Here is a 27,761-nt window from a genome sequence, read left to right on the forward strand (position 1 = left end):
TTGTGCTAGTCGAGTAAAATATGTGTTATTTGTGACTATTCGATGAAGAGTGTGTTAATTGGCCTACTTGTAAACTTTGAACTTCTGTTTATTTCATTTAAGACTTTATATGCAACATCGATGCACTGTTTGCCGATAAGCCTTTTGGTGCTGTTTTCCCAGGTATGTGTTTTGTTCGGTTTTTGTCATGTTATTTGTTAAAATATTAGCTGAGTGTTAGCTATTAGCACATGTGCTGTGTCGTCTCGCACATGTTCTCCTGTGTAACTGCGCCGTCTTAGGGCTGCGTTCTTCTCTCCTCATTTCATTTATATAAAATATGTAAAATGATGGTTACTTGAGTTTATATTTTCACTGTATTAATGTGAGTTGTCTGTATTAGTGTTTTATATTTTATATATAGTTTTATATAAGGTTTGCTTTATTTAGAATTTTGTCCACTATATGTTCACGATCAATTTGAGAAAATGTATATAATCAGAGTCTCATAGCTCGTCCTGCTGACTTTATATGCGACATCGATGTGCTGTATTCTCATCAGATATTTGGTGCTGTTTTCCCAGACTTCTCTTGTCACAGATTCAGTAAAGCAACCCAGAGTGACCATCCACCTGATGTCCATGTGAATTTATTACATCCAACACACACACACACACACACACACACACACACAGTCACACATATAACAGTAGTATTTTGTACACAACAAAACCAAACAGCCTTTTGTGGTCTGTCAGATTTTCAAACTGTGCAAGATTGTACATAGTTTCATGTTGGGGTGGGGTGGGGGGTATTATCCTGAAAGGGTTTTATTTTGATTTGAGATTAAACTATTTTATGTCAGAAGAAAGAGTGTGCAGAAATTCTGAACTCTAAGTTACCTGATCTGTCTGTCTGTGTTTTTGCAGCAATGACTGCACAACTACTTTCCAAACAAATAAATATATGGGCCTGAAATGTTGAAACTTTTAGAGACAGAACATGAGCACAGCTAAGAAACAGATTTCCTGAATGAGTGGTTGGGATGAGTCGTCCTATGTCTCTTGGCTCAGTACAAAAATGAAAATTGTCATTAACTACTCACCCTCATGTCCAGTGGCTCAGTGAGGCCTGCATCACCAGCAATAACATTCCCTTTTTCAATGCCCAGAAAGCTACTAAAAACATATTTAAAACAGTTCATGTGAGTACAGTGGTTTAACCTTAATATTATAAAGCAAAGAGAATACTTTTTGTGCGCCAAAAATAACAAAATAGCGAAATATTCCACAAAATATTCCACTATATATAGTGATGGGCACTTTAAAATGATGCTTCGTGAAGCTTTGAAGCTTTGCGAATCATTTGTTTCAAATCATTGGTTCAGAGAGCCAAAATCACGATTTCAGTAAACGAGGCTTCGTTACATCTTTAGTGTTTTTAAACTTCAATAGTTCACGTGACTCTGGCAGTTTTGGACTTTGGCAGGTTTAGGGACCAGGGTTGGGTGTAGGCAATCGTTATTGTGATTGACATGGCCAATTAAATGTTTAGAATCAGCTCCAGGGCGGGATTTCTGAAATCACGCCACTGAATCGAAACGAAAGATTCATAAAGCTTCGAAGCTTCATGAAGCAGTGTTTTGAAATCACCCATCACTAGATATTGTGGAATAAAGTTGCTATTTTGTTATTTTTGGCGCACAAAAAGTATTATCGTTGCTTTATAATATTATGGTTAAACCACTGTACTCACATGAACTGTTTTAAATGTTTTTAGTAGCTTTCTGGGCACTGAAAAAGGAAGTGTTATTACTGGTGATGCAGGCTTATTTCATCAAAAATATCTTAATTTGTGTTCCGAAGATAAACGAATGTCTTACGGGTGTGGAACGGCATGAGCAACATAATTTATTTTTTGGGTGAACTAACCCTTTAAGCCTCAGATGATTCATTGACCATCTAAACGTTAATTCACACAAAAATCACAGGGTCACAGTTTGCATCACAGTTTGACTTGCTACAAGAAGAATAGTAAAATAACTCTTTTAAGGAGATACAGTATCTAGATTTGTACAATATATGGGTGACATATCCAGACATTACCCTGTTTGTAAAGACAAAAATAAAATTTCTGTAAAAAACTCTGTACACCCTGTTAACACCTTATAAAATTGTTTCTTTACAGCCCTGAGCCTCTCTACTAACACACCCAGTGGAGATTAGCTGTCTTAAATCAAAACAATAATTGAATATGTTTTCAGTAGTTTGGGACAGAAATTAATTTAGAAAAGAAAAGTGATGTTTGACAGTTCCTTCGGACCGTCTTAAGGTGTTGTTGTTTTTTTCAGTGCAGTAGTCGTCATGGCAGCCGTCTGACTTCACTCCTGTGCACAGCAAAAATCTGAATTACTCTGACCACAAATAAAATTGAAAAGTTGTTTATGGAGACACGCTATAATTCTACAGGGACCTGTGGTTGAATGATTTAAATGGTATGTTACCTTCTGTATCTCTCTTTCTTTCTCTGACGGGGGCAAGGTTGGATTCTGTGGATGGGAAAATGTATATCTGAGATTATTTCCCCAGCTCTTATCAACCACAATGTTTTTCTTTCTCAGAGAGCTGCTAGAGTGGGAGTCCTGCTGGTTAAGATGTGCCCTCACTTTTTCTCCATAACAGACAAGTTTGGTCAATTTGCTGCGTTGCTACGGTAACTATCACTGCAAAGATATCTACAGGAAGCCGTGGTGTTGCATGGACTTGAATGCAGTAGTTTCGCTAACTGCCCACGTGCATACTGATCAAAAGTAAGATATCTGCTGACGCATTTGTAGTTGTACTTTTCCTCCCCCCCATACACACACACACACACACACACACACACACACACACACACACACACAGACTCCATTAAGTTCAAGTGAGGCGTGCTTTGTATACCATATGAGTACATTTTAATTATGCGTATCCTGGATGTTTCCATAATGACGCTAGGGGAATGTAGCTTGATGTAAATGTTTGGAAACAGCACTGCATCTGCATCCGCTCAAGTAACCGTTTTCTAGCATGTCATCTAAATTTGTGTCTCTGCTGCCATCTAGTGAACTACCATAAGTAACCAGCATCTAATATACTATCTGTATAAAGTTACTACACACCAGCAATCACAAATCCAGGATACTGTTTATTCATTCAAAAGTCAACACTCACCTCTTCCTGGACTTCTGTATGCTTGAATTTCATGCTTTTATAGAAATCTCTCTTTGGAAGTAAATATAGAAGGAGCAAATCACACACAACGGTGGCCTTAAAAAAAATAGAACAAATATTAATTCACTTCAGTAAACATATAGTTGTTGTTGGCATTGATTGTATAATGTTAAGAGATTTCTGTTTCAAACAACTGCTGTTCTTTTCATCAAAAAATCCTGAAAAAAAAACATTTCCATAAAAATATTAAGCAGCATTGTTTTCAACACTGAAAACATGAAATGGTTCACCATATTAGAATGTTTTGAAAGATCATGTGACACTGAAGACTGGAGTAATGATGCTGAAAATGTAGCTTTGCCATCACATGAAGAAATTACATTTTTAAAATATATTCAAATAGAAAACAGTTGCTTTAAATTGTAATATTTCACTACTGATTTTTGATCAAATAAATGCAACCTTGTTGAGGATAAGAGACCTTTTCTTTTAAAAGAATAAAAAAAAAAATCTTACCAACCCTAAAGTTTTGAAGGGTAGTGGATTTATTTATTTACAAAATTATTTGGCCACAGAGTACCAAAGTGGACTAATCAGAATCAAGTATTTCATAGAACTGTGTAATATAGTTACACATTAATGCATCTTTTTACATGGACATTAGAACACAAAGCTTTTCTGTCATGACAACTCTCAGAGTGTTTGACATGGTAATGGATATGAAAATGTTGATATGTTTGGTCTTGGTGGAATAGATCTGCTACACTGCTGCTGTTATTGTTGCTGCAGAACAAGTACACCACTTACTACTCCAAAGATTCCTACTCCTGAACCTATGGCCGTCAGCGTTGGGATGATATCAAATTTTCCTGCCTGTGAGAAAAAGTGAAAGACACAAATTGAAATGTGCATGTGCCGTAATTTCTTTGTAAATGATCCATAAGTAAAATATGCTTACCCGTCCGTGAACAATGATGTCTATCCGTACACCATACACCTTCATTAGTGTTCTCTTCTCCACTTTATCCTCCACATAATATTTAGCATATCTGAAAGAGTCAGTAGCACAGATCATTTTTCAAGTAGTGAATCCAGGCTTTGATAAGATATTAATAAAGTTCTTCAAAACCATTTTTATTCATTTTTTTCCAGAGATCTCATTGAAGTTCACAGACTTAGGAATAACACAGTACAGCAGGTTTGACCTTTTCTCAGTTTAGCTCTAATTTTACTTTTAAGGGAACATGAACATTAGCCAATAATCTTTGATTATGCAGTGAAAATTCTAAAATACTTCATTATATAGCCGTGTTTGTCTCTTTTACACATCGGTTTCCAAAAGGTTTGTTGTTTTCATAAGGGATTAAACTTTCTAACCCACCTAAAATTGTATCCCAATGATGGTTTCTCCTCTTTGTCGTTTTTCCCTGTTCCGTAAAGACCATAGAATTCATACTTTGGTTTGCAGTGTCTAATATTCAGGTCCAGATTGCAGTCCCAGTCAATGAGGACTCCTATAGCACCACCCTAACACATCACACAGGAAATATCATGAGGATTATCTTCATCTGTCTTTTCCAGTCACTACAACAATAATACTTGTGTAAACCTTTAATAAATAATGTTATAGTAATAACTGAATGTTGGGTGTGTTTAAATACAAACCCGATTCCAAAAAAGTTGGGACACTGTACAAATTGTGAATAAAAAAGGAATTCAATAATTGTGACCCGATCTGGCGAAATGAGTCGGAAGTCGCAACGTTCTATTTTAAGATATGGGACAATAATGTGGAAAAACAATGAAAAAATCGATTATTTTTTTTAAGCTAATTTCAAAGAACATACTTTCAAAAATAATCTCCCAAAGTTTCATAGTCCAGATAATTGAGTAAAGGTATTTAAACGGCTATTAAATTTGACATGGTTTTACTAAATTCGCTGGAAATGAACTTCTCAACTCCTCATGTCACTTATGATCATTTCCCGGTATCCCCTGAAACGTCATTATCTCTGCTCTACAAATATGGTGTTACACGTTGTATAGAACCAATCAAACAGCTTAGAAATGTAAACACACTGACCTAAACGCTGATTTTTAACAATGGGAAGCCCCGTTTCGACTGATAGGCACGCGATCGGTCCAGCCATCCTCCTGTCAGACTAGCGCGCGTTATAAAATAAAACTCCCATTTGCGTGTCTCTCTTTAAAAGCCAATAAAAATTGAATCCATATAGGTAGCACAAAAATTCTTTTTGCATACAAAACCAGAGACTTTAAGCTTTCATATCAAGCCTCCAACATGCTTCTGTTGCGTTGTTTTCACCCTCTAATGAGTCTGAGTAATATGCGTTTACAACAAAAACAGCACAGCTGCTAACTGAATACAAGTATGTATATTTCACGTGCTCATAACTTCATGAAAAATGCACAGATCATAAAAATGGCACATCAATATTTAAAGCAGACTCTCAAGATTAAAATGAATCCAAAATCAATATAATATATTGCGTTGATCACAAGATATTACTCACGGAATGATTTAACATACTTGGCTAAAAACATGTCTCTCATCTCTCCGGGATGCAGTGTGTATCCAATGTTCCCGGACCCATCCATGTTCGTTTTCCAACGTGGAATAACACAAAATAGATATCATTTTAAAGCTTAGAATCTCATCTTTTTAATGCATCTAACCATTTTGAAAAACTCCTAACGAGTGCTGAGAAGCGCCTCTAAACCGGAGTTTACCGCCCGTTGGCGCCACCTGGCTGCGGAAAAAATGAACAACAATTTTTCAAACTATGCTTTATGCTATCACCACGAAATTTGAACCAGATGCAACTCACATATAGGAGAGCATCACCAAAAAAAAATTTTTTAGCGATCTTATTGTGTTCCTGAGTTATTCCATGTCAAATAAAAAAAAAGAAAAATTATTTAAAAAAAAGTATATATATTTTTGTCTTTTATCAGCTGTTTCTCAGCAAGAAAATGTCCAAATGTAATGTAATTTATATTTTCTTAAAATTTTAAATGTTTTCTATCAAATGATACCTACCTTTTGACTCGCCTTGCTACAGTTTTGGAGTTATGGGTCTTTACTTTTGTGTGTGTTGCTCAGAAAAAAAAAAAAAAAAAACCTCTAAAAAAGCCTTCAGGTCTTAAAGTGTTAATTCAAATAAATACTTTAAAATAATTTGAGCTTCAGCCTGGTTTAGCATTTATATATATAAAAATTTTGAAATTTGGGTCACTGTGACTCATTTTGCTGGATCAGGTCACAATTTACAAATCTCATAAACTTATATTTTATTCACAATAGAATATAGATAACATATCAAATGTTGAAAGTGAGACATTTTGAAATGTCATGCCAAATATTGGCTCATTTTGGATTTCATGAGAGCTACACATTCCAAAAAAGTTGGGACAGGTAGCAATAAGAGGCCAGAAAAGTTATATAAGGAACAGTTGGAGGACCAATTTGCAACTTATTAGGTCAATTGGCAACATGATTGGGTACAAAAAGAGCCTCTCAGAGTGGCAGTCTCTATCAGAAGTCAAGATGGGCAGAGGATCACCAATTCCCCAAATGCTGTGGCGAAAAATAGTGGAGCAATATCAGAAAGGAGTTTCTCAGAGAAAAATTGCAAAGAGTTTGAAGTTATCATCATCTACAGTGCATATCATCATCCAAAGATACAGAGAATCTGGAACAATCTCTGTGCGTAAGGGTCAAGGCCGGAAAACCATACTGGATGCCTGTGATCTTCGGGCCCTTAGACGGCACTGCATCACATACAGGAATGCTACTGTAATGGAAATCACAACATGGGCTCAGGAATACTTCCAGAAAACACTGTCGGTGAACACAATCCACCGTGCCATTCGCCGTTGCCAGCTAAAACTCTATAGGTAAAAAAAGAAGCCATATCTAAACATGATCCAGAAACGCAGGCATTTTCTCTGGGCCAAGGCTCATTTAAAATGGACTGTGGCAAAGTGGAAAACTGTTCTGTGGTCAGACGAATCAAAATTTGAAGTTCTTTTTGGAAAACTGGGACGCCATGTCATCCGGACTAAAGAGGACAAGGACAACCCAAGTTGTTATCAGCGCTCCGTTCAGAAGCCTGCATCTCTGATGGTATGGGGTTGCATGAGTGCGTGTGGCATGGGCAGCTTACACATCTGGAAAGGCACCATCAATGCTGAAAGGTATATCCAAGTTCTAGAACAACATATGCTCCCATCCAGACGTCGTCTCTTTCAGGGAAGACCTTGCATTTTCCAACATGACAATGCCAGACCACATACTGCATCAATTACAACATCGTGGCTGTGTAGAAGAAGGATCCAGGTACTGAAATGGCCAGCCTGCAGTCCCCACAATTCACAAAAAACAAATGTGTGTGTGAGTGTGTGTATTTACAATCATCAATGACAAAAACCTACCTTCCAAGCTATCTCAGAGAAATTGAACCCGGAGCGCTCAACAATGTCTCCTAGTCTGAAGATAGGACACAGTGGATCAGTCTGGCTGTGATACAAACACGTATTGATGTAACTCTGGTTTACACTCTCCACCAAGTTACTCCTAGAGAAAGAAAGAAAAATGTGAGGAGAACGTTGACAAAACGTATAGATAAAACAGTGTGTTGCATTTTAAGCCTGGCCTTCAATGTGTAAAGGACCATATTGACATAGTGTACAAACATTTTTTTATGTTGCTTATTGCAAATTCACAAAAGTTAATTTGATGTTAAACAATGAATGAAGGCTTCCTACAGTTCCTCCATTGAACCCCCTGTTAAAGTTTATAAGAAAGGCACTTTCAAAATATTTTCTTCTCATTTAAAGTTGACTTTTTGTTTTCATATAAGATATACAGTTTGAATTGATTTGTTAGGAGTCTCCAGTATACCACAAAGAACATTAAAAGTTTGGAAAAGAAAGCATTTACCTTACTACATTAAACTGGCGAAAAGTAATGGAGTTTTTGATGAACAGTGTGTAGTTTTCTGCTGTCCACAGGATTGGAGGGCTACATAAGAGAGACAAAACAAAGTTAAATGGATCAGGCTGTGGGCTGATTCAAAACCATTTTAAATACAATTTGTCACATGCTCCAGGTAACATACATTTATGTTTAAGACAACTGTGGCATGTAGTTTGATTCCCTTGTTCCCAAGATGTCTACATGAAGTTCAAGCCATACAGAAATGGTGAGTGTTTTCTGTTTAATAAACAGTAACAAACATTTTAGTTGAACTATAACATATTGCTGGCCTATGGGAAACCAAACCTTTTTTGGTGGGCTTTTAACTGAAAAGATGCTACATTTAAAGGTGCAGTAAGCGATTCCTGAAAATGTTTTTGTTTAATACTGTTGATATTTGAAATCAACCCAAACAAACACATCCCTCCCTTCATTGCTCCACCCCAAAAATGCACAAACATGCAATGCAAGAGTGGATGTCTCTTTTATTATAGCAGAAGCACAGCAAAATAAAGCTTCACGAAAAATAAAGTGAAGACAACAAACGAACGACAAGAACAAAAAATTAACATAAAGTACATAAGCAGCATCCACTCAAAACCAATGTTACTCATGTCTAGAGCAAAAACATCACAACCTTGGCATCCGTTTTCAGGCCTTTGAAAGCTTTTCTTGCCCTATTGTAACATTTCTATTTCCAGTGATATTTTTGGCCTTTTCTCTTTTGTAATGTCTCTCAGCCATCTCTCTTTCTGCAGTCTTTCTTCAAATCTCCCTGTTGCTCTATGCCCCCTACTGCTGTTTGGCTACAAGTTTGTTGTGGTGCTTGGTCCGATCCACTTTCAACAGTGTTTTTCAAAAATCACTTACTGCATCTTTAAGAAAAAACGGACAATAACTGAAGTCCTGGGGCCCGTTCTTCGTACGTCGCTAACTCAGTTAGCTGGATTTGATTGTTGACGATTTGGCATGATCTTGGATCGTTTGGTTCTTCGAAGCTCATCCTAGACTTGCTGTCATAGCAACAGGTCCGTAAGCTCAAACCTGCTCGGGAGCAGGCTTATTTCATGTAAACAGGATTAGATTGCATCTTTTTAAGCGGAGGTGATGTTTAAAGTCTGTCCCAGCCTCTGCTACTTTCCCACAAGAGTACCCTAATGTAAACCAGGGACAATAATAATATTTAAAAATAAATTTGCAAATAACACTATAATGCCGTGTAGTGTCATAATATAGACACCGACAGTTTTACTCTGTGAGAGATTCATTCGTGAGGGAATAATTACGTAATATTTTTTATTGGAGTTTTACACACATGATGTACAGATGTCTATGCCATACATGCATTTGTGCATTTGAACCGCGACATATATTATGGGAGTGGCTTGATGAAGCCCAGGAGATGCAGATAACTTGATCTTGACCCTTAAGAAACTTTAATTAATGCTGTCAAATATGCTTCAAAGGTAAATTAGTTGCTAATTACAACATTGAAATAAAAAATTGAATGTACAAATAATAGAAATTGTGAATATAGCCTAAATAATTGGGTAATCATGTAAAAAAAAAATAATAGTGCACATTTCATTTATCTAACATTTATGTCGTTCTTCTGTCATTTATTCGCTTGGCTGTTTCCATATAAATGTCTAGAAATTCGTCAAGTTTTTCGTCAGGTGTCTTTTCTCATTCTATGATGTCATTACGTTGCCGTCTTGACTCCAGCCAATCGCTGCATTGCTGATCAATGTTTCTACTATCGATACATATCCCCTTTTAAGCCAACACATGAACGCGCAATTATCTCAGATAACTCAATCCAGCGATACTAATCATACACAACAGGTGTGTTCGAAGAACCCAATTAGCCGGATCATGATTAGCACGATGATATCATCTTGGATGTGCCATTTGATCTCGGATGTAATAAGCGACATACGAAGAACGGGCCCCAGTTCTGTCAAAGTCGTGCCACATTGATTATTTCAAGATACTGTTTGACACCCCAATTTGATTGATCCAGTTATTCAACAATAACAATAAAATAAGCATCCATACTCTGGTACTTTACGGTCGTCTTCAACAGGACACCAGGAGTAGATCTCACAAGTACTGGTGGTAGTGTCACACTTGCCCGTCATTTGCCCTGAGAGAGACCATAATGTTATAAGGGAAGGGGAAGTATTTGAGGTTTGGAGTGGATCAGAACAGACTGAAACAAGAGCTTGATCAAAACATAATCACATGCTCCAAAGGGGGATGACAGAGTATATCATTGAATCATGTCTGTAGTTTTCTAATTGATTGATTTAAAGTTATATGTTGCCACAATATTGGGTAGCAGATAAAATAAAAAAAATAAGATACATTTGTGTGGGTAATACACATCTGTTCCTGTTAGTAAGTAACTGTGAGATTTCAGCAAGGGGCAGCCATTGACTTTGATGTTACTAAATTAACTTTTCTCCGAATTAATGAGCATGCAGACGATTCCATCAGTCCAGCTATTAAGGAATGCTTTCATCAGATTGCAGTTGGTCATATGTTTGTAATTTCAGTCTGACTCTTTATACATTGCCAGGAACATTTGCATTCAAACACTGAACTTGCTTTGGTGGTAGCATAGCATTGACAAACCTTGTGTCAATGATTAAGTACACATAACATCAAATAGGCTACACATCAAATACATAATGGTACAATTACCATGAAATAAAATGCAGTCCAAAGCATGGCATAAACAGTAAATTAGACCCTGAGACCCCGTTCACACTGGTGCGTTTTTGTTTTAAAGCGCCATTTTAAAATGAAAACGATCTTTGTCTGCACTGTCGTTTCCACAGCGGCCGAAAACGCATGTCACATGACTGTTCAAGCACACTGGGCATGCGCGTACAAGTGTAAACAGTTGCTTTTTGCGCATGTAGGCAGCTGTAGTATAAAAAAAAATGCAGAGTTTAACTGCTAAAAATTACAACAAAGCCAGCAAAGATTGCAGTTCAGTCTCCATGTTATTGTTTGCACAGTCGTCAAGGATACGCAAAGCGAACGTGGGCAGCCGCGCCATCGTTTACAAAAGTCTCCGTTTAGGTCCGTTCATACTGAAATGCAACCCCGGCGTTTTCAAACTAAAACGGGGTCTGCAGCGCTTTCGAAAGTTTCCGTTTTCGAGGTCCGAAAACGCCGGGGTAGTGTAAACGACAGGCATAACCGTAGCTAAACGTATGCGTTTTAAAACAAAAACGCATTAGTGTAAACGGGGCCCGAGTTCTCAGAGTCTGTATGTGACAGGATTAATAGCATGTGTTGTATGGTGAAGTTAGTTGTAAGTTTGTGCCAGTCGCCCACGACTTAAAGTCATGTGAGATAGTGCTGTTTACTTATGCCTGTATTCCTGGAGTAAATCATTCTGCTATGCTGCATGTGAAACTTAGTCAATATTTGAGCATTTGTGACCCACATAGAGATCAGGATATCAGTCAGTAATGTGGGTTTGAATGCATTTTTTTACAAATCAGCTTTTTGCCAATCATAATGATATCAAAAAAGCCACAAGATTCATTTTAACACGAGTTTAATTTATTTATGTTTGGGTAGCTCCTGTTGTAAATGATAAGGTAGAATTTGGCTACCAAGAATGTTTTCTTTCTATTCCTTTAATTCAGTTTTCTTTGTATCTCAAACATATGCTGCTGCTAGGAATTATTAAATTAAACTTGGCAAAGTTATAAAGGAACTTCTTGTGAACTGAATCTGTTTAAGAGCCCTGTGAAACTCTGGGAATTACAGACAACAGTGAGCAAGAGGAAAAAAGCAAGAGAGCAAAGCATGTTTGATATGAATGTTAGTGACTTACGGAGACGACAGCATGGCTGATGTGCAGGTTTGTCAGTTAGAAGAGCGAGAGTTCATTAGGCCCCCAGCATTTCTGAGTTGGAACTGAAACCAAATGCTTACGTGCAAGTGCACCTATTTTCTTACCCCATGATTTATTTGAATTTTGCGGTACAAATCTTAGACCACTGCTTTGCTGATTTAGTTACCAGTCAAGGTCAAAAGGATTATACAATGCCCATGAGAAGACACTCAATAAGTGATCTCCTGTCCCCCGGCTGCTGTTAGTGAATTGAAGTTAGTCTGCTGCGCTGGTGCCTTCTGTCGGAACAAGTAATAGTTAAATCTTTACCATTTCCCGTACGTTTGTATTTGCCCTCATCACAGTCTGCGTCCGAGGTGCACTTGTTCTTCCCATCTAACAGCTGAAACACACACAAGATGGGAAAGGCACTTTAATGTCTATTAGTGTCTAATTAAGCCCAAATTTGCTTGCTTGAAAATATGCAAATGTGAGATCCAAATGAGACAGGATGTACAGAAGGGGCAGAATAACCGCAAAACCTAATTCTTGAGACTCATTTGTTTAAGCAATGCTTTGCATGTAGGGCAATAAAGTCAAATAGGCCTAGAGATTCAAGTGAAAGACAAATAAGACCGAGGTAAACCGAGAGCATGAAAATGAATGAATGAATGAATAGACAGGATGTCTAGCAATGTATAAAACAACTTAGCTGGAAAGTACAAACAGATCAAATCATCAAACGCAGGTTATATGTGTATTTGCCAAGTTCAGCAGGAGAAATACTTTATTTCAATCAACAACACACACACACACACACACACACACACACACACAAAGTCTACGCCTCATGTATTAAAGACTGAATTAAGTGCTAAAATGCATTTGAGATGCAGTCACATCACTTAATTAAATCTGTTGTAAAAAATAAATCAATTTTAAGTGTCACACACCATCACACGCATATTGATTTGGCTTCTACTTTAGAAAAACACTGTAATTGTAAGAACGCGCATGTGGCGCAGCAAGCCGACACTAAGCCGGGGCCTCTCCGTGCCTCTGACCTGAGGCGAGAACACGGGAGGAGACCGGCTCGACACGAAGGCTATAGTATCTAGCGAACGTGTTAGGTGTCGCCCAGCCCGCAGCTCTACAAATGTCTGTTAGCGAGGCGCCACGAGCCAGCGCCCAGGAGGATGCTACACCTCTCGTGGAGTGAGCATGCAACCTGAGCGGGCAGAGCACGCCCTGAGCTTGGTAAGCCAGAGCGATGGCATCCACTATCCAGTGGGCCATCCTCTGCTTGGAGACAGCCTTTCCCTTCTGCTGGCCTCCGTAACAGACAAAGAGCTGGTCTGAGGTCCTGAAGCTTCGAGTTCTGTCTACGTACAGTCGCAAGGCGCGAACTGGACAGAGCAAAGCCAGGGCTGGGTCTGCCTCCTCCGAAGGCAGCGCTTGCAGGCTCACTACCTGGTCCCTGAAGGGAGTGGTAGGAACCTTGGGCACATAGCCAGGCCGGGGTCTCAGTACCACGTGGCTGTCACCTGGCCCGAACTCTAGGCACGATTCGTCGACCGAAAATGACTGCAGGTCCCCTACCCTCTTGATGGAGGCCAATGCCACCAGCAGCAAAGTCTTCATAGACAGAATCTTTAAATCTGCCGATAGCAAAGGCTCAAAGGGAGCAATCTGAAGTGCTCTTAGCACCAGAGTGAGGTCCCAAGAGGGTATGGAGGGGGGACGAGGAGGATTTAACCGTCTCGCCCCCCTAAGGAACCTGATGACCAGGTCGTGCTGACCAACAGATTTGCCATCTATGTGGTCGTGGTAAGCGGAGATAGCAGCAGTATGGACTTTGAGGGTGGAGGGGGACAGCCTACGCTCCAGCCCTTGCTGCAAGAAGGAAAGCACGACTCCGATCGAGCATCTTCGGGGGTCTTCCCGGCGAGAAGAGCACCACTCGACGAACAGGTTCCACTTCGAGGCATCGATGCATCTGTCCCGAGTGTTCCCCCGGTCAGAGAGTAAAACAACTGGCAGTGGGAGGTTTCTGGTGAGGCAAACAGGTCTACCTGAGCCTCTCCGAACTCTCTCCAGATCAGCTGAACCACCTGGGGGTGGAGTCGCCACTCTCCTGGCAGCTCGTGATAGCTCGTCGGCCACACGGTTGAGCACACCGGGAACATGAATGGCGCGAAGCGACCTCAGATGCTTCCGACTCCACAGGAGGAGATGGCGGGCGAGTTGCGACATGCGACGGGAGCGTAGACCACCTTGACAGTTGATGTACGCAACGGTCGCAGTGTTGTCCGTACGGACCAGTACATGCTTGCCCCGTAGCGGGCCTTTGAGGCGGCTCAGAGCAAGGCGTACTGCCAGCAACTCGAGGCAATTGATGTGCCAATGCAGATGGGGTCCCGTCCAGACCCCTGACACTGCATGCCCGTTGTACGTGGCACCCCAGCCGGTGGCAGAAGCATCTGTGAATACCACAGCATGCCGGGACACTTGTTCTAGGGGCACTCCTGCCCGGAGAAACAAAGGGTCCGACCACGGACTGAAGGTTTGGCGGCACTCCTGAGTGACTGGCACCCGGAACGTGCCGCGTTGCCACGCCCATCTCGGGACTCGGCCGTGAAGCCAGTGCTGAAGCGGTCTCATATGAAGCAGACCGAGCGGTGTTACAGCCGCTGCAGCCGCCATATGCCCCAGGAGCCTCTGAAAGAATTTCAGTGGGACCGCTGTCCTGCCGTTGAACGTATTCAGGCAGTTCAACACCGACCGAGCACGTTCCTCTGTGAGGCGTGCTATCTGTTCGACCGAATCCAACTCCATACCGAGAAAAGAGATCCTCTGCACTGGGGCGAGTTTGCTCTTTTCCCAGTTGACCCGAAGCCCCAACTGGCTGAGGTGACTGAGCACCAAGTCCCTGTGCTCGCACAACTGATCCCGAGACTGTGCCAGAATGAGCCAGTCGTCTAGGTAGTTGAGAATGCGAACACCCTGTTCTCTCATGGGAACGAGGGCTCCCTCCACGACTTTCATGAAGACGCGGGGAGACAGGGCCAGCCCGAAGGGACTACTGATATGCTCGACCTTCGAACGCGAATCTCAGGAATGGCCTGTGTCGCGGAAGAATCGAAACATGGAAGTACGCGTCCTTCAGGTCGATCGCTGCAAACCAATCTCGGGGACGGATGCATTCGAAAATGCGTTTCTGCGTGAGCATTTTGAACGGTAGCTTGTGGAGGCTCCGATTCAAAACTCGCAGGTCCAAGATCGGTCGTAACCCGGCGCTTTTCTTGGGTACAATGAAGTAGGGGCTGTAGAACCCCGACCTCAAATCGGCTGGGGGGACCGGCTCTATCGCGTCCTTCGCCAGTAGGACTGCGATCTCCGCACGCAGGACAGGGGCATCGGCATCTTTCACTGTAGTGAAGAGGATGCCCCTGAACTTGGGGGGGCGCCGGGCGAACTGAATCGCATAGCCGAGCCTGATGGTCCGAAGGAGCCAGCGAGACGGACTGGGGAGCGCTAGCCAGGCTCCCAGAGATCGCACAAGCGGCACCAAGGGGACCACCGGCGTACCCGCCGTGGGGCAGCGAGGTGGAACGCAGGGACGCGGCCCGGGAGGCTCTCTGTGTGAGGCGGCCCGAAGCGGGGTCACAGTGTGCTGTGCAACACTTACCTGCTTCCACGGGTGGACAGAGGGAGCAGTCGAGGTTTTGCCTACCTGCTGCTCGCTGCTGTCCGCTGGCGACAGAAGAGGTGGATGAGAGTGGTGAGGTTCTTGCCCTCCCACTGCTCTCCGAGCCCTCTTCGGACCCGCAGATAGAGGAAACTGCTCTTTCATTGAAAATTTGGGTACCGCCGGCTGTTGAGCCAGCGGCGGAACAAAAAAGGGAAACAAAGGATTCTCCACCCGGCCCTCCTCCGGGGGAAGGAGCGGTGCGGTCACCACCTCCTGAAGAGCAGTCCCATCCATCTCCGGGTCGCCCGTCCTAGGGCCGCTTGGACTTGGCCTTGCCACCCTTCTTCTTAGGGGGTGGCTGGACGGGCTGGGCACCCCGCCCGCGACCGGCTCCACGACGCCGCTTGGATGGAGGCTGCTGCTGCTGCTGGGGCGTGGGAGCGGGGGCGGCTGCAGGGGGGCGCCCTCGGCGACGGGCAGTCTGAGGTGCCGCCGGCGGTGGAGGTGCAGCAGCTGACCGCCTTGGCAAGATGTGACTAATGGCCTCAGACTGCTTTTGTACAGCCGAGAACTGTTGGGCAAAGTTCTCGACCGCGTCGCCGAAGAGGCCGGTCTGGGACACGGGGGAATTAAGAAACCTGACCTTGTCGGTATCCCTCATGTCCGCGAGACACAGCCAGAGATGGCGTTCCTGGACCACCATGGTGGACATCGCACGACCCACTGACCGCGCCGTAACCTTCGTCGCACGAAGCGCGAGGTCCGTCGCGGCACAAAGTTCTTGCAGAACTTGCGGATCATGAGATCATTCCCCACAGGCCTGATAAGCCTTGTCGGTAAGATCCGACGAGTACTTACAGGCCCGGGAAGGGAGAGACGGCTCCCCCCGCCAGGTGGAGTTAGGGCACAGTTGCATAGCAACCGGCCCGTTCCACAGGGGGTATGCGCGTATAACCCTTCGCCGCTCCGCCATCAAGGGTGGTGAGGGGGGAGGACCCACCGACACGGTTTCGGGCAGTAAAAGGTGCCGTCCACGTGCCAGTGAGCTCTTCATGCACCTCCGGGAAGAAAGGTACTGGGGTGGGGGGCTGAGAACCAGCCCTTGCCACCCCGAGAAACCAATCATCCAACCTCTAGGGCTCGGGACACGGTGGAGGATTCCACACGAGCCCGACCCTGTTGGCGGCCCGGGAAAGCATAGCCATCATTTCCGGGTCTGAATCGGGCACAGTTGTCACTCCCGAAGGAGGCAGCTGCGCCGACTCGTCATCCCCAGAAGCGTCAGGCTCACCCTCCGATGCAGCGATCGACATCCGGTCGTCTTGGGGAGCTCCGAAGGATACGGATGGTACACACCTCTGGGGTGGTCCACCGCGTTCCCCCGGCAGCTCTACTGGCTGCGGAGTGCAAGAGGGGCGAGGGTTCCTATGGGGTTGGTTCCCCGAAGGAAGCACGCTCACCGTAATCCTCAAGTCACCGGACCCGCTGCCCAAAGCAACCCTCTGGGGAGGATTGGAACGAGGCATGGGGACCGGGACTCCGCCCCTTTGCAGGAACTGGAGTCTCGACCGCAACTCCGCGACGGTCATCTTCCCACAATGGGTACATGACTCGTCCACAAACGCCGCCTCAGCGTGCCTTAAGCCCAAGCACGCGATACAGCGTTGGTGACCATCCCGAGGCGCCAGGTAACGACCGCATCCAGAAACACACAAGTAGAACGACATCTTTAAAAAGACGCGAACTACTTGTGTAAGCTCTTTCAAGGACTGACTCTTTTAGGTGCTGAAGCACGCAGGGGAAAAGCCACTGCAACACAGACAGGGAAATGTGCAGCCTGTCGTGTGCACTCTCCTTGAAGGCGCTCTCTTACCAGCTGTAACAACAGCTTTTTAGCGCTCTAGGCGCACCGTTTCACCAGCCCTGAGAACGGCCTTCACACTGACTACAGCTTTTTGCTCAAAATAAAAAGGCAAAAGGAAAAACAAAGGAGAAAATCTGCCCTGCTGCTGCGCTGTTCGCCTGCACCGCAACAAAGAGACGTCTCGAAGAGCTGACTCGTTTTCCAACACTCGTGCTTTCAGTAGCTTTCTTCACACTGTTGCAGAAGTTTGGCTCCGAAGCGAAAAGCTGAAGATGCAACGCACCTGCTGCTCATTATATACCCGCGCTGCAGGGCAAGCAGCTGATGCATATGATTGCATGCCAATGTGCATTGGCTCGTTTAGTTACACTCGAAGTAGACTGGCCTCTCTAGCGAGATTCCTATTCGTCGGTCTGTCCGTCGTACGTCGAACGTGACCGACTGAATGGGAACTGTACATAAGATGTACAGACTTTAGCTGTTTTTTATTTTATACACTTTAATGAGCAATGCAATAAATCTACTGAAAAATTTGCAGTATTTAAATTTCTGATGAACAGAATGACCAGGGGTCTCATTTATAAAACTGTGCGTAGGATCCCTACTAAAATTGTACGTACGCGCAAAAAGATTTACAAAATCAGATTTATAAAACCATGCGTACGCCAGAACCTGCACACAAATCCCTTTATAAATCCCAGTCAGCGGGAAGATTGTGCGTACGTGCATCTCCACCCTGTCTCCTCCCCGAAATCACCATATATGGAGCTTACGACGCCTAGTTTTACTATGCATAACCTTATCTACATATCATTTCCATACATATTCCCATCCACGTGACACCATGGTTAACACCGTCAAAGGTACAAGACATTGGAAAATATTAGATATGGACTATAAATGCAATTTGTGCCACACATTATATTGATAAAGATCATCCAATATCCTCTTTATGTTTTAGAATAAATATATCAAAATATCCATAAAAACAAAATTGTATAAAATACTTCAGATAAAGGTTTTAGAATAGAGTTGATTCATTCATTTCCACTGGCCAGTTAGTATTTTAATAGTTTTTTTATGCAGTTTTGCTGATAAGGTGAACATATCTTTTAGGAAGTTTATAGGCTATTTTTAGTGGAAACAGATCGGCCTACTTAGGCCTATTTATTGCAGTGTAAATACAATTGTCTGACTCGGCGCGTCATTGACAAAGTATTTTATAAAGAAAACATGCAAATCATATCGTTTTCCTTAAATTATATCCTTCAAATGGTAATTGTTTGAAGATCCTTCACACGACATCAACACCTCCTGCAGCTGTGGTTGTACAGTAAGATATTATTGGACCTATTCAAACTGGACAACGGACCGTTCGACCACCGAATCCAGCAGTGTCTTCCATAATATCGAAGTTAAGTGTGCATCACTGATCGTCATTCTCGAAAAAATATTTTGTCATAACATCTGCAGTTTAGTTTAAAGAGGAATTATTGTGCTCCCAGCGCTCCTCGCTTTCATTAAAGCAGCGTGTCACTGGAAAAGTGATCGAAAGTAGCACATCTACTATCTCAATTCATATCACTTTTGTCTCCAGAATGTGCGTACGCACGGCTCAAAGTTTGCTTAAAGGTGCGCACATTCTCCTGTCAAGTTTGTTTTTATAGATCACAACCTTTGCGTGGGAACTGGCGTACGCACGTTTCCAGCCCCGTTTTATGCGTACGCACGCTTTATAAATGAGACCCTAGATCTGCAAGTTGACATGAGTGCGTTTTAACTGATCCAAAAGCCATAACGGTAATACTTTTACAATAAGGTTCATTAGTTAACATTAGTTAACTACATTTGTTAACATGAACTAATAATGAACTGCACGTATACAGCATTTATTAATCTTTGTTAATGTTAATTTCAACATTTACTAATACATCATTAAAATCTTGTTAACATTAGTTAATGCACAGTGAACTAACATGAGCAAACAATGAACAACTGTATTTTCATTAACTAACATTAACAAAGATTATTAAATACAGTAAAAAAATGTATTGCTCATGGTTAGTTCACGTTTTTTTAATACATTAACTAATGTACCTTATTGTAAAGTGTTACTGCAATAACTATACAGTGGTTTCAAGTGTATATCAGGTGATGCTAAAATATGGGACAAACTGCATTCCGAATGGAAGATGTGGGAAGATTTTGTATGAACAGGCCCAGTTGCAACTCTAACTGCATGGTATGTGTCATCAAACAAGCAAGCTGAATTCATGCTTCATCAGGCATTTCATGACCCGACAACTGCCATGAGTTTAATGAGGCAAAGAAATAAATGTAAATGAGGGAAGATCACTTACAGAAACATCATGCCCCTTCAAACTGAAACAGCATGTACGTACATGCACAGATTTTTGAATGTACAAGTGTATTTTGAATTCAACAAAAAAATTATTCATTTAAATGCAGCTATCCATGCTCACAAAATGAAATCTGCACTGAATTAAAGACCAGATAAGTTTTAGGGGGAGGGGAGGGGTTGAAGATGGTCATGAAATGACTCATATATTAATCTGAGACAAAAATCACAAACAACTATGAGTCAAACAATGAAAGATAATAAAGATGAGAAAAGGAAAGAAACATGTTTTTACCTACCTCAGGACATTTGCCCTGTTTCTGTCCCTCAGTAGAAATGTAGTTCGTCATCACAACAAAAGACGAGTCACCCTAGAAAACAGAACAGAAATGACTTGCTAAACTCAAACCGGCATGTGATGGGTTACAGAACAGAGCCAGAGTGCCACACTGAATTTACATCCTTTCTCACTGTATTTGGTAATGCAGTGGTTGCCTAAGAAATTGAGTTTTTGAAGTTGACTGTGCATGCATGACTTAAGGCTTCTGTTTTTGACACCCCTTTGTGACATGATGAAAGTCCTTTTTATGAAACCAAAAACTAAACCTATAACAAACCACTAAAAAAAAACTCTCTGTACATTGGTTTGTTATTAAAAGCTTGAAGATATGGCTATATTTTCAGCTTACATCAGTGTCAGAGAGGCAGGTGTGTTTGTCTGAGGCTGACTGTAATGTTTAACCTCAGCCTCAAATAGCCAAAGTGTCATTCCATCTCTCACGTCTCTGCTCTGCTAGCACTTTTAGCTTATAGTGTGACTACAGCAACTTGTAATCATTATCAACAGTGCCTTCCTGTCTTACTCTGACCACTGTCAGGTAGCATTATCATTATTACCAATCAATCAAGACATGCAGTGAATATATATATATTTTTATATGATTTTCTGAATTCAAATGGTCTAGTGACAATTATTCAGAATGTATATAATACACTTATAGAATATGGTTTGGGTTGGTACAGCAAATAAATACAGTAAAAAATATGAATGTAATAATATGTTAAATAATGAAACATTATTACAATTTAAGATAACTGCTTTCTATTTTAATATATTTTAAATGTAATTTATTAAAGTCTTAGAATATAGCCTATATGTGTGTATATATATATATATATATATATATATATATATATATATATATATATATATTAGGGGTGTAACGGTTCACAAAATTCACGGTTCGGTTCGATACGATACACTGGTGTCACGGTTCGGTTCGGTACGGTTCGGTACGTTTTATCACAACTATGCAGTGTTTTCAGCCACATAACGTTCTTTAACGTTCATTCTTTTAAGATTTCAGACATTTATATACGCATAAGCACCATTAAAACAATATATTTAGAGTTTATAAAATGCACACTGATGTTAGACATCAGTGGAAGGAGCAATAACAATCCATTCATATACAATTTGCCGATATTTATTCATATCAGACACACATAATGGGCCTAAGTAACTATAAAGTTTACTCTATTATTCTTCCAGTTCACCAGCCACTTACTTGCATATATTTCGGGAGAAAATAATGAATTCACCTGCTGTAAATCCGACTGACAGGACTCTGTGAACTGCAGCGCAAACTAAGATGGCGGCGCCTATCTCGCGTTATAGATCAAGATAAAAATCATTTATAAAGGCTTTTAAACGACAAAACACACTCACTTACACATATTTGAGGATCGGAATATCAGATAGTTGATAACATGGTAAGCAAGTTTGTGAATATTTTAAATAAACAAGGAAAAACAAAATAATAGCGATCCATCTGTCATACAGTGTTATTGTTGCTGCGCTCAGCGCTAGTGACACGCAAGACGCGTCCCTATGGAAACATTAAAGGCAAACGTTCTAAAATAATTGTTGCATAAAAAATAAAAAAAACTCACTCTGGGGGGAGATTAGAATATTTTAAACTCACGCTCGAAAGAGATAAAACAAAAACAGCTCCTTATAAAAAAATGAAAATGTTATATAGCTTACAGGGAATCCAAAGTGCACCCAAACACCAGACCTGTTGGTTATTTGGACGATCTTCTATTTCTGGTCTGTTAAACCTTTACAGTCTATGTGTTAAACACATTAGCCATTTTGCAAAGAGCCTTCAGCGTGTACTGAGTGAGCGAGCGCCTGCCTGAGTAGCCACATGTAAATCAGACGCTCCAGACGCCCCAGACGCGTTCGGTTTGAACGCAGCATAAACGTATAAGTTGGTGTTTTTTTTTCTTCGGGGGTGTCAGGGGCTTGCCTGTTACGTCGTTTGGGTTATTGGGCTACCTTGTTGAACGCATAACATTATATTTCACAAACCTTTTTATTTTCCAAATGTAATTAATTAGTCCAACGAACCGTTCGGTACATAATGCGTACCGCGTACCGAACCGAAAGCCTCGTACCGAACGGTTCGATACGAATGCGCGTATCGTTACACCCTAATATATATATATATATATATATATATATATATATATATGTAATGTGTGTGTGTATGTGTAGACACACATAAAGGACATAAAGGATGATATTTATTATCGCAAAGAACATTTTGATGTTTACTTTTTTGGAGTATCAAGAAGCTCCTGGAGCCACTCCTTTAATTGCTGAGTGATGACGTGTTTACTTTTCTGTCAACAGTTGGTCTGTTTCTGCACTGAATGATTTCTGCGAAATAACTTTACATTCTGAAAATGCTGCTAGCTGTTGGCATAAAGTAAATTTTGGAAGGCATTTTCAGATATTTATTTAAAACAAATATCTTTATGATCAACTACCGTGTCATATTGTTTGATGTGTTTGTCTGCTTGATGGTTTCCTTTCTAAATTGTGAAATGTTTACTTGCCTTGACAATGTTAGCACTTTGAGTGAGAATAACCTGAAGCAGCATGACTGCAAATATTTGCATACTAAGAGTACTTTTATCTATGATTTGGCTCAATCCACAGCCATAATGACATCAATTCCAGCTTTTTGCTGGATGGGCAATTACCCAGAGTAGCCTATATCTGCATTCAAATGCATGTATTGAAAAAATATGTATTTCTTGAGGTCAAAACTCAGTGACACAACCCACCTGTTCAGGAAAAACATAATCAGCTACATCCCATATCCTCTCCTTTCCACTGATGTTTGTGAAGGACACTCCCTTCATCTTGGTGAAGACGGAGCTTATGGCAGTATCCACTGTCTGGTAGCCTTTCTCATACATGAACACCCACCTAATAAAAGCAATGAACAATCCATGAGCATTACTGATGTGCTACAAGCTACAGTATGAAGACTACAGATTTAATTCACAGTCTTTTTTGTGTTTTCCTTAAACCATAAATTAGAGGTATTGTATTTCAAAATGATAATTATAATCCATATGGTTTCATTTAGTAGCCTTTGCTTTTAAAAAAGTTTTTTACTATTTGTTATCCAATGAGGTTTCATGAAGCCATAAAATACCACCTTGTTACGGAATACATATATGAGCAAAAGATCCTGTTCTTTGATAAAGGATTACACAAAGGAGTACATTTAGTTGACTGTGGACTAATACATTCTTCTTGCTGACAATATAGAAAATATTTTACATTTGTATTTATCTTAATTAATTTTTGAAACATTTTATTTGATTCTGATTCTGAAAAGCCATTCTTTCTTGCTGTCCATGAATTCTCACAACACACAATTTGTCAATATTGAACTTCTGTCCACAGTGATGTCAGTCAACAGCAGATGATACTGGTGTGACAAAGCTGGGTTTCACTTTTTGAATTTAATTTGATCCTAATAACTCCCTAGTAGACTTTTTTTATTGTTTACTGTTTGATAGAAGCAGTACAAAATACATTTATAATTATTTTATTTGGGTATAAAGTATATATACTGTATCCTCATGATATGCTCTATTAAACTTGCCCAGCAGTTGGAAAACTTTTATATAACATAAGGATGTCTTATAGTTTGCGTTTCAGAATGTGTGCATGTGTTCACACATAGTTGAGACATCTTGTGTCATAAAAGTGAAGCAATAAGATTTTGGCCTCATGCCCTCTAACAAAACATGGCAAACGGTATTCTTCCCTTTAAAGCGTGACTTGCTGCCTTATCATCTCTTCTGACATAAAGATGCAATGGCATATTACTCCAGACAGACCCAACTGTCAAAACTGATGCTATTACACAGTGTTCATCGACTTGATCTGTTTGTTTTATTCAGATTAGCTGTCAAAGACAGACAACTTATATGTGACAGATAACAGAAGCCCCCTACACTTTAAGCCGCACAAACACCAGTTGTTGAAAGACGACATGCAGGTTTCTAGTGTTTCAGTTTTATTTAACTTTGAATTCCAAAACAAATACTTCTTTCAGCCTGCTGTGCTTTGGACTGGAACTTCATTTGATTCATAAAGGGTGGTCTGCTGATGTTCACTGATAAACTAAAAGGAGTAACAGAGAGGGATGAGAGAGCAGCACAACTTTTAATTTGTTCTATGATCACTGACATTAAAGGAGGTTTATTGTATAGTCACACTTTAGTTTGATACAGTAAAATAAGCTAGAAATTGCTCTTTAAAGAAGCCTAATAATTGCAAACTGCCACTTTTTACAATGTAGATGTACTCTGTAAACCCCAACAGTACTACTAGGCCTTAACTTATAAATATTGAGTATGCTGCAATTAAATCTTTGATGCAACAAGTTTTGTAGTTTTACCATTGTGGTAAAGTGCATTGCCTGTGGTTAGGTCAGGAATGGGCTGCGAAACATGTTGACGCAGGTAAATAGTGATAGTCTCTCTGATGGTTACATTAGCGCATGCTGTTAGCATGTAGTGCTGTTGCTAACTAACATTTAACTGTAAAGATTAGGTGTTAGTTTATTCAATATTTCAATTAAATTGTAATTACCAAATTTGTGTAGTATGAATATTTTTACTTCTACTAAATATTTTACTTCTATTTTAGTTCTACTAAAATAATCTGTGAGTTGTTTACTTAAATGTTTTGAGTATTCTGAAATTATTGAGTTTTACAGCCACTGCATCAAAATAATTGAAAAATAAGAAACATTACGTATGGTAAACAATAGTTATTGAGTTAATGAGTTATTTCTCCAATGGCTTTATACAATAACCATTTATTTGAACACACTTATTCAACAATTATTTGGTTATAAAAGCAAATTGTATTGTTTAGAGCAGGGGTATACTTATTGGAGTCCATGTGAATGAATGAATGAATGAATGAATAGTGTGAAATAGTTATATATATAAATAGATTAAATTAAAATAAATATATTCAATTTTCAGTAATATAGATAATTAAAATTTAGATTGAAATTAAATAAATGTGTAGTTTAACAGTACAGTACTACAATGAGTAGAACATTTTTTAGTAATGTAACTATTTTTAGATTTATAATATACATTTTTCAGTGTATAAATGTAGTGTCTATAAAAGATGGATGCCTTTTAAAGTTTATTAAGTGGGTCCCTCACATGAGGATGATCATATTTGGGGGTCCGTGGCATCTTAAAGGCCGTGAAAACCCCTAGTACCCAAATGATAGCCTATACCGGAGCTCAGTCACTGTACAGTACAGGTTTGAATTACTTAAGAGGAAAAACAGTGTTTGTTAACATCTACAGTATCAAAGTCTATTTTTTCCCCCCATTAATGACTACAGCATGACATTTTACCGCTCAAACAAATGTTTGCTTTTATAAACATGTCTGTAAGCGACGCTCATATCATCAGCATCGCATGAGTGTAGTCTATCTTTTACACAGACACCAGTTATCTAATACATACTGAGGGCCAGCTGTTAGCTCTATGACTGGAACTAAGCTGAACTGAGCTAAATCAGACACAATGAAAAGCATGTGGGAACAGTTATAAGCAAATCAAGCTCACAAAATAAATCTCAGCTTATTCTAATGTTCTTCTGTCTGTTTTGAAACAATAACAGTTTTATGGTGTGCTGCTAGTTAGACTAAGCAATGCACTATACTAAATGGTACATCATGACTGCACTTAATTGTGCAATTTAATACAAGGCTGGAGCCATTAGTTTGTTTACATTCTGCACATTTTTTGCTCTTGTTGAAGCATGTTCTGTTTTGTCAATCATGCTTGATTTTCCTCTGCTTTTCTTTTTCAGTTTTTTTAAGAATACAAGAAATCTCTTACCCAATGATGTAGGATAAAACGCCCAGCTGGATGATTCTGCACACAACTGCAACTCTTCTGTTCTTGACCAGAACCTGCCGTGGAGTTTCGTATTCAAAGAAGAAGTCTGAAAAAGATCTCTTTATTATGGATTTCATTTTTCTAATTGAAAGGAAAGGGTAGAAAGATGTGATAAATCCTCCTCTCTGTCTTCACAGTATTCTTGAAATGTCCTGGAAAACAATGTGTATTGAGTTCTGATCTCTGACTTCCTTCCTCCCCTCAGCTTTATCTGTCTCTCGCTCTTTCTTTCTTTTACTCTTCTAAACCAAACACTTCTTGTAAACCGCCCACACTGCCTTGTCTTCATACCCCCTCCTCCTGTGGCTGTAATACAAATTCATGTACAGGCGGATAAACTTCTTAAGGGTGGAGTAACAACTCAGAATCCAATTGCAAATAAAGGCTTAATGTCAACCACACATCTGTGACGTCCCTGAAACATCCTTCTCTCTCTCTCTCTCTCTCTCTCTCTCTCTTTATCAGCACTCTTCATGCACTCTTTGGTCACTGCCTTCCTGAATGACTGCAAAGATAAAACCCATGTACAGTTTATTATATAGTTTCACAGGATGAATCTTAAGCTAAATGAAGCATTTCTGTTGTTTTATACAGTTATGGGTCACCACCATCAGACATCAAACCAGCCTTTGAACTTTCCAGAGAGCCGTGGATCAATGTCCAGCTAAAAATGCCTGCATATGAAATTTCTTGATTTAAGGATTGAATATCATCAAGTACACACACTGAATTATGTACTTATGTAAATTGCTCAACAAGGTGGTGTGCATACAGTAGCTTGTTATAAAGAATAGATTATTTCTCATTGTCAAAAATATGCAAATTACATGGTTAAAATGACATGAAAAGTAGTGGTTTGCACAGTGTAGTGATTTTAACCCTCACTCAAAAAAATGATTTTTTGATGCTGTTCACTTTATGTAAACAACTTATTTTGATTCAACACCATTGTATTAGGTTTCTGGTTCAAATTTAATTGCTTCATGTTAATTTGACTTAAAACAATTACTTTTTGACTTAACTTGATGTTTTCATATTAAAATAACATGTTTCAATCAAGTAAACTCAACCAGGACTCAATCAAACAAGACTTTCACAACCCATCATGCTTTGCAAAGGGGCTGATCTAGGAGTGTAAATGTTGAAATAAAGTGTTATTTTAAGCAGTTTTTAGCAACATGAGAAAATGGAGAGACTTTTTAATGTTTACTGTTCTATTATGTTGGTATTTAAAAGTTTCTGTTATGTTAATAGTTTTGGGGTTACCATCGTGGTGAAGTGTAGAACATGTGCTTGGGTTGAGGACCTGCTAACAACAATTAAAGTTGTTTTAATGATAAAAACAACTGTTTTGGGCATGCCATAAAGGGAATATACCCACCTTCTGGGTAACGCCTAACAAAAAGAGACTTTGCAGAGTGAAGATTTTGTAAAAGTTGTGAAAATGGTTCTTGAATGTGTCCAATGTGTCTTGAATGCTAAAATTTAGTTAACTTT

General features: G+C 40.3%; 1 protein-coding gene across 2 annotated transcripts; it reads right to left on the minus strand.

Moving 5' to 3' along the window:
* Nucleotides 1–1,742: 1,742 nt before the first annotated feature.
* Nucleotides 1,743–26,650, minus strand: p2rx1 (purinergic receptor P2X, ligand-gated ion channel, 1). Of its 2 annotated transcripts, none has more exons than XM_048187864.1 (13): nucleotides 26,205–26,650; nucleotides 23,096–23,240; nucleotides 20,260–20,331; nucleotides 12,389–12,449; nucleotides 10,249–10,336; nucleotides 8,155–8,235; nucleotides 7,647–7,788; nucleotides 4,573–4,718; nucleotides 4,150–4,240; nucleotides 3,999–4,064; nucleotides 3,192–3,287; nucleotides 2,483–2,527; nucleotides 1,743–2,365 (listed from the first exon to the last, which is right to left on the minus strand). In XM_048187864.1, the coding sequence occupies exons 1-13, from the start codon at nucleotides 26,339–26,341 to the stop codon at nucleotides 2,360–2,362; spliced, it is 1,176 nt and encodes a 391-aa protein (XP_048043821.1). In that variant the 5' UTR covers nucleotides 26,342–26,650; the 3' UTR covers nucleotides 1,743–2,359. The 2 variants fall into 2 exon arrangements, with proteins under 2 accessions (XP_048043821.1, XP_048043820.1); XM_048187863.1 differs by having other exon boundaries at nucleotides 12,377–12,449; nucleotides 26,205–26,649.
* Between the last annotated feature and the right edge of the window lie 1,111 nt (nucleotides 26,651–27,761).

This window comes from Megalobrama amblycephala, linkage group LG4 (assembly GCF_018812025.1).
Source record: "Megalobrama amblycephala isolate DHTTF-2021 linkage group LG4, ASM1881202v1, whole genome shotgun sequence".
NCBI lineage: Eukaryota > Metazoa > Chordata > Actinopteri > Cypriniformes > Xenocyprididae > Megalobrama > Megalobrama amblycephala.